Source organism: Neolamprologus multifasciatus, chromosome 5, assembly GCF_963576455.1.
Source record: "Neolamprologus multifasciatus chromosome 5, fNeoMul1.2, whole genome shotgun sequence".
Taxonomy (NCBI): domain Eukaryota; kingdom Metazoa; phylum Chordata; class Actinopteri; order Cichliformes; family Cichlidae; genus Neolamprologus; species Neolamprologus multifasciatus.
This window is the reverse complement of record NC_140443.1, coordinates 29,081,572-29,091,709: the sequence shown is the minus strand read 5'-3', so window position 1 is coordinate 29,091,709 and position 10,138 is coordinate 29,081,572. Positions and strand designations below refer to the sequence as shown.

Here is a 10,138-nt window from a genome sequence, read left to right as displayed (position 1 = left end):
CCACACACACTCTCTCTCTCTCACTCTCACTCTCTAAAGTGTCTCGTGGGTTTGCTGCATTCACATTTAAATGAACTTTCAGGAATGGCAAAATAAAAACAGTTGCTTTTATTTATTATATCATCATAGGAAAAAGTTGCACAATAGTGAGTAAAAGTGATTTTAGAGGAATAAATTGTGGCATTGGTTTATACATACATAAGAGGTAAACAAATGTAACAGCAAAAAAACCCAAAAAAAAAAAACAGTGACAATGAAAAGAGGCTGCTGAATTCATGACGTTGCCAAACTGCACTGGAAACCATGAGATGATGAAACGAACTGCATGCTTCATCTGTGACGTACATCTAAGAGTAGGTAAGAGCTCAACCTCACCACTGTCAGTCTATCATAAGTAAGAAATCTTTCCCAGCAGCATGTTCTGCAGCTGTCTGATCCTGCTTTCCTGTGGCAACGCCAGGCTCTTCTCCACTCGCTCCTCCTCTTCCAGCAGCTGCTCGATGTAGCAGGAGGAGCCCAGCAGGATGTGGCCTGTGGCCTGCATGGAGAAGATGGTCCATCGCAGAGCCTCCCTGGAATCACACACATGAGAACGAGAGGGAGGATGGTCATAAATAGCCAGTTCCCATTTACAGCGACATGAGTGGAAACCAATGAGTGGAAACCACACAAACAGCCTGCATGTAACGAGATATTAGTATCAGTCTGGTATAATTCAGACAAGTCACAACACAAGGAAGAGAGATAGTCGTGATAGTCACGACCTCAGATGCTCAATTCTGACATCAACTGAATTTCATAAAACTGATATCCACGACCTTTTAAACCACACATCCTGCAATAGGAGCGTCGCATTTGACAAGTCTGCAAAATGTAATCCTCTCAACTGAAGCTCTGAGCCAAAGCTGAAAACCAGCAGGTCTCGGCAGCGATGACATAACAAAATTAATCTCAGTAAAATCTAGCCTTTGGTCTTCTAGGGTCTGCGCATTTCACCACCCACACAGGCGTACACGCTCAAAACCTGAGCGCATCATTTATACACAAGGGTCTGCTTTTAATACTTTTATAAGAGAAGCACAGGAGGGAAAAAATACTAAAAATTCTCAAAAGATAATCGTGCTAATTTATGCATTAGAAATTCATTCACACTGATCAGTTTTCAGCTCTAAGTGGATTAAGCTATTACTACAAACAATATGTTTCAGTAAAGATGCCACAGAAATGCTCTGAAAAAACAATCAGTTACATAATAGTTCAACACAAAATACAAAAATATTGGACTATTCTGGCAGCCTCCATCACTCACTTTAGCATCTTTTTGGCAGCGTAACAGCGCAGGTCATAGGACACAGTATAAACACCATACAGCGTTGCCTTCACATTCAGGCAGCCAATGAAATCTTTGGGGTTTTTCTTGTAGAGGTCAAAGGTCAGCTTGGCCACATCTCTCCGCTGCTGTTGCTGCCTGTAGTCAATAAGGCGATCTCTGGAGAGGTCGTACTGTGGGGCGACAGGATGAGGGATATGAGTCAGGACAAATGGGCACAAATCAGCGCTCAACTCCACCGCCACACACTTGAACTACACACTGATGGCGCTCCTGCCAGCGATGATGTGAGTAGCAAATGACAATGAGAAAAAGGTCAATGAGGGGTCATTGCAGAAAACATTTGGGAAGGGGTCCAAATTAATGCATGTATCACTTTCTGTGAAAGTTAATTGCTTTTGGGTGAATGTTACTGCAATCTAACAAACCCCTCATGTCCAATTAGTATCACACCCCTGCCTTCCATTTTTCTCAAAAATATTGAGAGGGGAGAAATTAATGTGAGGTTCACTCTGCGTTCTGCCTTTGCACAACAAATGGCATGTTGCCCTTCCATTTAATTTGATGGATAGAAAATTTAACTGGATGGCCAATGTATCACAACACAGACTGGTCCACATTCATGGCTGCTGCATTATGCCTTTCTATCAGTCTACATCAAAGAATCACTGCCTATCAATATGTCAATATTTGCATGGCCACAATGAAGTAAAGTTGCTGGCCAAGAGTGCCATCTAGTGGCTAATCAAAACTACATACAGGATGTGGGCTCCACTTCTGTCCCTTCTGCAGAGCCATCAGAACAGCATTTTCTGGGAGCGTTTGAAAGAATTCCTCTGTGTCCACACCAGTGCCATCTTCATCCAACACCAACACACTGACGCACAGTATACCCAACGAGTCACTGACCTGAGCAAGAGTAGAGATGAGGAAAAAATAAATACATACAGTGACCTCATCAAAAGAAAATATGCCGCAAACCATAAAGCAGTTATTACACAGCTGTTCTGAAACATTTATTTTGGGAGCGGTCTCTTCTGTGATGACCCCATTGTTGAGGCAACAGCCAGACGGCTTGATGAGTAATGAAAACGCTATGAATCATATATGATAACCTTCTCAACACCCATCAGAGCCTTTACACCATTCTGTCAGACGGCACTCTCCACAGCCATCATTAAGAAGCTGATTCAGGGAGCCTGTTTTTCATCCCTTTACCAAAAGGTACAAGGAGCACTGAATTAATGCCAAGGCATACTGAAGCCATTCAGATCTTGCTAAGACACTTTAGGCTTTATTAAATTTGGCTTCTTTATAAATTAACATTATACTCTGACACCAGCCCTTTTTCTTGTTAAATTTCACTTACATGAGCTCGAAACACACTCAACCACTTCAGATGGTGCAGCAACAAGTGGCAAACCTTTATCTAATTTCAATGGTCAATACACACCACAGAATCCCCGATTCCTCTGTTTTTAGTCCAAATGCTTTGTGACCACCTTACCGTGATTATTAGCTGCTGACCAAGTCCCCCCAACACACACACACAGCATTTTTACACCTCACATCTTTCTCTCACCTTATTTGTCAGGTCTTCTAGCGTGTCTGCCATTATACCCTTTTTCACACTGCGGTCAGCATTCGTGACCCTGAAAGGCTTCGGTCGAGAAACTCGACCCGACAGGAGCTGCTGGGTCATGGAGGCACTAGCTGACACGCTTGCTGTTACACACCTGAGAAAAAGGTGTAAGACGTCAGGTCATCAGCTCATATATTTATAAAAAAAAATAATAAGAATTTAAAATGGCAAAAGAGCTAAGGGTGACAACCATCACAAAGCACTTACTTGGAGAGGTTAGATGGCGTGAAAAGGCTGAGTGACCTCATAGCATAATCCATATGAGAACAACTCGACTTGCAATTATAAGTATGATCAGTGTGGCAGCTAGGCTTCATGTGAAAAATAAGGAGACAGAAGGAGACAGCAGCAGCTTTGCAGTTAAAAAACTGAAAATACCAGTAATAGATTTAGGAAAACGATTTCAGCAAATTCTGGAACTGGAGGCCATTTTTGGCAGTCAGTCTTACTCATTTATAAATATAACTTGTATGATAAACATTCCTTCAATTTCATGATTATGTCCCAATTAAAAAAAAAAAGAAGAAACAATCAAGAATGTTAACTCTTACAGTTTAGGAAACTCGAGACTTCTCCCAACCCTGTCTGAATATAATCCTTATGTTGATCGTTTTTGTTCCCGAAGCGCCGCTCCCAGCAGTGTGGACCACAAAAGCCTCTGAAATAAAGTACACGCTCCTCTCTTGTTGCTGTTTCTTGCAACACTTGGTCACTGACCTTTGTGCTGATGACTGTTGATCTGGTTGCAACTCATCAGCTTTATTGAGAAATCCTGCATAAATACTCCCACTGGCCCTGGATTTTAATTTGTTATAAATAACCCAGTATCTTAAAGAAAGTTCAGCTAAAATTAAAAATACACAGCTGCATGAAGAATCAGGCAGTGTGTTCAGCAGAGCAGCACTAACCTAATTCTAACCAACTCAACTCTACTGCTTAGTGGCTTCAAAACTGAATTGAATCTGTGAGGCTCCAAAGCAGTTGAGGTGATCTGAGGAAAGATGTTATTTAGGGGAATATACGCTTTAATTACAGCATTATTTTATAATGCTGGAGGACATGAGAACACATGTACTTTTCACAAATTAGGTCATAGTTCATTGCTCAGCACACGTTGCATCTCACACTGGTGGATTGGCTCACGCTGACGAGGTGTGTGCGCACTGTCAGGTGTTATCACACTGGGCTACACGTCATTGTCTGACATCACCTGTGCGCGCCAAAGGAAATCCTAAAAGTCAAGAAGTTACTGTAGGAAAAAGCAGCAGATACATTTCTGTGTACTCGTTTATGGCTCAATCCAGCTGAAACGGATGTTTAGACAAATGAAAGCCGCTAAGAATTTAAAATACATGAACTAAAGGACACTGGAGTTCACATATACATGGGGGGTGAGGCTGCTCAGTATGACACTGAACAGCTTCATTTAGCCATTTCTAAACTAGGCTTTCTCGCCCGTGAACAAAGTGTACACCGTCACAAATAAAGACAATGGCTCCACAAAAAGAAGAAAAATAAAGAAAATGCTCGTTAAAGTTCACGGTTTATATTAAATCTGTTCGTGGTAATTAAAACAAATCATAGCGAAGCAAAATCCTTAGATGAACCCTTACGTTTGTCGTGTTCGTCCCGTGAAGCGCCTTCCCGCTAGCTGGCTGAACCGCTAATTAATGACACCTGCTAACGGCTGTAATTAAAGCCTGCGCCATTTTGAATGTACCTGTCTTTATTTTAGGGTTAGTGTCGTTCTTTGTTTTTTTAAACAACATGCTATCCAGTGGGCATACTCAACACTTGCGAAAAACCCTATTCATCCAAAATGTTAAAATGGCACCTCAAAGGCTAGTGGATGAAGATTTCAATTAATTACGGAAGTAAAAAAAAAAAGCAAAGGACATCTTGTGGATGAGCAAGGAACTGCAGGTAGGAACTTTCTGCTGTTACATATGTAACTTTACTGGGCAATTTATACATAATCTATTTTATTACAAAACATTTAAATATTTAAATATACAAAAATCTTTAATCTTCAAATGTGACCATCCTGCCAAACATTCAGTTCGGCAGAAATACCACATACAGACCACATCGTGATAAGATAATGAGATCATCTGCATGCTGGTGCATCTGTACAGTAATGACTGAACAGTGAAGCTCACTTTTGTTGATTTTTCTAGTGCATTTTGAATGAATCGGCTGCTGCTGTGAGAAAAGCTACAGGAAATGTCAGTAAACGTCCACCATCTCATGGATTGCTGACTATCTCACAAAGAGGGTGCAGTATGCTGAACAGAGCTCTGTGTGATTGGTTGATGTGCAGTACAGTAGCTCCACAGGAATCTGTGCTCACTCCATTCCCGTTCACCTGGTACACCTCAGACTTCCCTTATACTTCCTGGTCATGCTACCTACAGTAATACTCTGATGATTCTGCAGTGGTTGGATGTATTAGTGATGGACAGGAGGACTAAACTATGTATGGGGTGGTCTGTGAGGAATCATCTGTGAAGCAGTGACACCACCTGGATGGTGATGGACTTCAGAAGGAAGAGGTTGGCTGAACAATCCATTCCCCTCTCTGTTTATTGTTTATAGGACAGGATCTGGATATGGTGGAGGAGTACAACTGGAAGACCAGTACAGGCTGTATAAACAGGGCACGAGCAGGCTCTACTTCCTACAAAAGCTGAGCTCCTTCAATGTGCAACAGAGTGATGGAGGTTTTCTATCACTCAGTGTCCTTTGCTGTGTTCTGCTCAGGGAGCAGCATCAAAGCTGGTGACACCAACAGTCTGAATAAACTGATTAGGAAGGCTGGCCCTCTGACTGGCTGCAAACTGGACACTTTTATAGCTGTGATGAAGACGAGGCATCTGAAAAACCATCATCCATCATGGATAATCCTGAGAAACCTCTGCATGACTTACTGGACAGGCAGCAGAGCTCCTTCTCTAACAGACTGATTCAACTCTGCTGTCACAAAGAAACACACGGGAAATCTTTCATACCGCACGTTATCATCCTCCATAACACAATATATCTGTCTGACAAAGAACCATCTGCCAGATTTTTTTCAACAGGTTATTTGGTAAATTCAAAAGAATTTCCCAAATATGCCTCCTCTCGCAAGCCTCCTCTCCATCACAACTATAAAAGTGTCCAATTCAAAAGATATGGGATAAACAAAGCATTTCTCATCTCATCATCAGTGGAATAGTGAAAATTTGGAATAGTCAAATAATGCTCAGACAGGCAAACGCTGTAGGTTTTGTTAGGAGGCAAAATGGTTACTTACTGACTGAAATGTTCGGTCCAAGTGTATTTCCTGTACTCTTAGCAGCCGTCTCGGCCAATGTGTGCAACAACTTGGAAGCCAAACTGAAAGGGACAAATAAAGACTGCGGTGTCACAGATGAGAGCACTCATTACATAAATCAGAGTACACTCCAGTTGCGGTTTATGGTGATAACTGCCTTGTGATGATGATGATGATGTGAGTTTTATTTATTTGAACTTCATAATAAGTTCATATTTTAAGTATGCTTCACCAGACAGATACGTCAGACTATAGAGCTGTGCAATGGGAAACAAAGCTCCAGTTTAAACAAGGGGTAAAATTACTGTTTAAAAGCAGAAACACTTGTTTTATTTGTGGTTTACCGCCCATGGTAACTGCTACAAGAGATGCTTTTAGGCTAAAGGTTTGAAAAAAACAGAGATAATACTGTTGTATATTCTCAAGGCAGTGTAAACAACCCCAAGCTAATTAATACCAGCTAAGGCAACAATCTAATACTATTGTGTAAATAACTGTCAAAGCATTTATTTTAATTCCAGATAGTTTGTCTGCTGCTCAGCAGGGTATTAGTGGCTTCTTTACTAATACTAATAGTAATTGAAGTGATTTGTTTCATTTAGTTTCTGTTATATCAGCACAATTTTTGAGGTCCAAAAGTGTGAAGATGATATTTAAATCAAGCCAAAGTCATGGTCAGCATGAAACAGAGAAGAAGAAAAAAGCCTCACAGTGTAAATCAGATGAGCAGTTTATTTCACTCTGTTGCTTCACATTTCTTGCTCGGTGTAAGAGCACAGATTAATTATGCCATAGATGTTAGTCTAATCCAGAGCAGATAGGGCTTCAGACTAAGAATAGCTGTGACTTGTTTGGCAAATGTATCAGTAGTGAACAAAGGTTTTTAGAAAGGGTCTCTTCTTCTTTTCAGAGGTCAATATCCTGCGCGTGTCTTTGTCCTGTTATCACCCATCAGCGCCTGCTGTGGGTGACGCAGGCTCATTTGGCTGAGACCCATTCATTTGTGCTTTATGGGCTCCTGATGCTTGTAATTATGGCAAGCGTGCCTGATATCAGTGCAGAAATGAATTAGACTTGAGAAAAAATGGATTATGATATTGGATTTAATTGTATGTTTTCTACGGATTGCATGCAAATACAATAAAACACTTCTCCGAGTCACAGTTTGGGAGCCAGTGGTGAGTATCTGAGACTAAACACCAGCATCATCTTACATTGTTTGCAGTGTCCTTGTTGTGATTGTTGTTGTTGGTTTTTTGTTTGTTTTTTCACATCACTGTAGTGATTAATCAGTCCATGGTGTGGTTTGTGTGTGGAATGTAAATGGATTAAAGTATAAAAGTAAAGCAGATCTAAGCTCTAAAGGACAGATACTGACCGCAATGACTACTTTCACATGAACTAACATTGTTTCTAACCAGGTGTCAGTGCCGCAATGTGTTAGCTCTGTTGTGAAGTGAGATTTCCTCCATCAAGCCTTCAAACTTCTCCGGGGGGGCTTTCATTTCCTCTTGCCTATTCGTGCCATCAGCTCTGCATTGGCTGCTGCCTTGGTCCTCATGTCCTGATTCTTGGCTAGGTCTATGAGCACACTGAGGATGCTGGTGGGAACATCAAGGGACAGAGCAAAACGGGACCCCTGCTGGGCTCTCTTTGGCACCTGGGAGGCAGGGCGCGGGGCTCGCCTGAGCACGAGATGATGCTGTGATCGGAGCAGTGAGCTCAACGCACCGTTGCGGTTTAAGATGTCGACAGCCAGCATGTCCCTCTCTGTGTCTTCATCGAGTTTGGCAACAGCCAGACTGCTTCTCTGGCTCTGAACACACAAAGGAAGCAGCAGAGCCAGACAGAAGCACGCACGCACACTTCTCATGGTCAGGACTGTCTGCAAGCAGAGAATCAGCTCCATGTTACACAACTGTGACAGTGCAAGACTTCAGTGAGTGATCGCATGGAAAGACAACAACATATCCAACTGATGTACAAAAATAAAAATAGCTTTTTATTCAGCAATAAAAAGATGATGAAACACTAAATTCTTTAATACAGTTCTTTGCAAATCATTTTAGATTATCTGAATATTTAGTTTCTTAACCTTTCAATCATCCATCCATTTGATCCTCCTGTTATAGTCTGCAGTATTTTCTGATTCATGCATAGATAAATCTTTGCAAACCTCGTCAAGAGCCAGCCAAAATCAATACTTACTCAGTCACCAATATCAAAAGTTGGTAACTTGACAAAAAGGCACTTCTCCCTCCTCTGTGTTAAAGACAGCAGCTCTTTTTATGCTCAGATGTCCTGTAATCTTGTATTTTCTGTCTCACAGCTTCTGCTTCTTCACCGGAGGAGCAATGTGCACCAAACACAGTCGGATGTTGAACTGGAATTGACGATGAGCCGTTCGTCCTTTGCTTCGTCTTCAACCACTTTAATCCTCGCCGTGACACTGCCCCTTCCCCTCTCTGTTTATCGTTTACATCTCTACACCCCATCGCCCTCCCCTCATTTCATCTCATTTCCTTTGCACTCAGTGCTATCTTATTCTTTCTAAAAATAACACAATAGTAATCACAATAGCTTGCTTGGAGTGACTTGAAAAGTTGCCCCAATTTGGAGTCAAAGCACAGCTCACCTCCACGTCCGTTCAGAAGTTAAGCATGGAGACGCTGTGAGAAAACCGTAATTGTTGGGTGTTGAAATGTCCAATAAATTGTTCATCTTTTCATCATGCTTGTTAGTTTATGTTTTGGAAATCATCCGGGCAGACTGAGTGAACATGCAAACATGACAGTGATAAGAACACTGTGGGAGACATGCCCATTTTGGTCTAATTTAACTGAATGTATTTAAGGAGTTTGAAACATTAAGGTGATTGGGAGCTGGTTTAGATTTACTGACAACAGTGTGAGTGAGTCTGTTCTGTAACATGCATTAGCTGGAAATCACAGCAACTAAATAGAATGTCATCACATGAAGTGAGTGAGGTGAATTTTTTTTGTGTGTTTGTTAATACAAATTAACAACACAGAATACAAGTTTTTCACTGGCTGCCAGTTTTGAAACTTTCTTTTCGATCTGACCCTCTGCATGACAGGCCCTCCTTGATGTGTTTTTATGCCTATGCCACAGGGGGAAAAAAAACATTGACTCTTAGAGGAACATGCTGTGAGAACACATCTTTCTTCCTTTCTACAGAGCACAGAGGAGAAGAGGTGAGTATAAAGAGGTTAGAAGGAGAAGTGACTGCAGATAAAGCCCCGTGGAGAAGAACAAGGAGGAAAAGTCTTACAGGGCCAGGAGGGCAACTCAACAAGACGAAGCCTATCTCGTTTCCTGAGTCACCTCCATTCGGGCCCATCAAAGAACTTACTCTCATCCGACTAATGATATATTACGAGTGCAGCCAGATTACGATTGCTGGGTCCTTGAGGGCCTCAGGCTTACGAGCCGTTTCAGTTACCCACAGGTCACAGTAATGTCACACAGCAACAAACAGATGTACTGAGTTGTACCAGCAGCATTATTCAACATGACACGGAGCAGCACATGAACCTCAGACGATGTCATCTGTGTGATTCGAGATAAAACATACGTCACAGCAGGTCCTACTTGCCCATTCAACTGACTAATGACGTAGGCTGTTTACAATGAGCCTGATGCGTTTCAGAGAGCACTTTATTCTCCGACTGTTCGCCCCGCTTAATATTCATGAAATGTTTAAGTTCTAAAGACGTTGTTAATAAAACGCAGCAATTGGCAGCAGTAAGGACAGGCTATTAGAAGACAACTGCAAATACTTATTCACTGTGGCAAAACTGAAGTAGGCAAACTGCGCTTTGGCCACAGC

The 10,138-nt window shown here is 41.7% G+C and overlaps 2 protein-coding genes and 1 long non-coding RNA gene across 8 annotated transcripts; 1 reads left to right on the top strand and 2 right to left on the bottom strand.

Annotated features, from left to right (window-relative positions):
• Positions 1 to 87: 87 nt before the first annotated feature.
• cidec (cell death inducing DFFA like effector c) lies at positions 88 to 4,703 on the bottom strand. 4 transcript variants are annotated; one of them, XM_085159466.1, is made up of 6 exons: positions 4,586 to 4,703; positions 3,180 to 3,283; positions 2,913 to 3,066; positions 2,090 to 2,239; positions 1,310 to 1,503; positions 88 to 572 (listed from the first exon to the last, which is right to left on the bottom strand). In XM_085159466.1, the coding sequence occupies exons 2-6, from the start codon at positions 3,230 to 3,232 to the stop codon at positions 389 to 391; spliced, it is 735 nt and encodes a 244-aa protein (XP_085015592.1). In that variant the 5' UTR covers positions 3,233 to 3,283; positions 4,586 to 4,703; the 3' UTR covers positions 88 to 388. The 4 variants fall into 4 exon arrangements, with proteins under 4 accessions (XP_085015592.1, XP_085015595.1, XP_085015593.1 ...); XM_085159469.1 differs by having other exon boundaries at positions 3,180 to 3,278; positions 4,586 to 4,665; XM_085159467.1 differs by lacking the exon at positions 4,586 to 4,703 and adding an exon at positions 3,524 to 3,630.
• A 75-nt stretch (positions 4,704 to 4,778) lies between these two features.
• On the top strand, positions 4,779 to 6,406 carry LOC146519009 (uncharacterized). 2 transcript variants are annotated; one of them, XR_014874092.1, is made up of 3 exons: positions 4,787 to 4,895; positions 5,150 to 5,340; positions 5,568 to 6,406. It is a non-coding gene; the product is annotated as an uncharacterized LOC146519009 (long non-coding RNA). The 2 variants fall into 2 exon arrangements; XR_014874091.1 differs by lacking the exon at positions 5,150 to 5,340 and having other exon boundaries at positions 4,779 to 4,895.
• Positions 6,407 to 7,377: 971 nt separating this feature from the next.
• On the bottom strand, positions 7,378 to 9,317 carry LOC146519008 (urocortin-3-like). Of its 2 annotated transcripts, XM_085159474.1 has the most exons (2): positions 8,497 to 9,317; positions 7,378 to 8,173 (listed from the first exon to the last, which is right to left on the bottom strand). In XM_085159474.1, exon 2 carries the CDS (start codon positions 8,159 to 8,161, stop codon positions 7,790 to 7,792), a length of 372 nt encoding a protein of 123 aa, XP_085015600.1. In that variant the 5' UTR covers positions 8,162 to 8,173; positions 8,497 to 9,317; the 3' UTR covers positions 7,378 to 7,789. The 2 variants fall into 2 exon arrangements, with proteins under 2 accessions (XP_085015600.1, XP_085015598.1); XM_085159472.1 differs by lacking the exon at positions 8,497 to 9,317 and having other exon boundaries at positions 7,378 to 8,468.
• Positions 9,318 to 10,138: the final 821 nt, after the last annotated feature.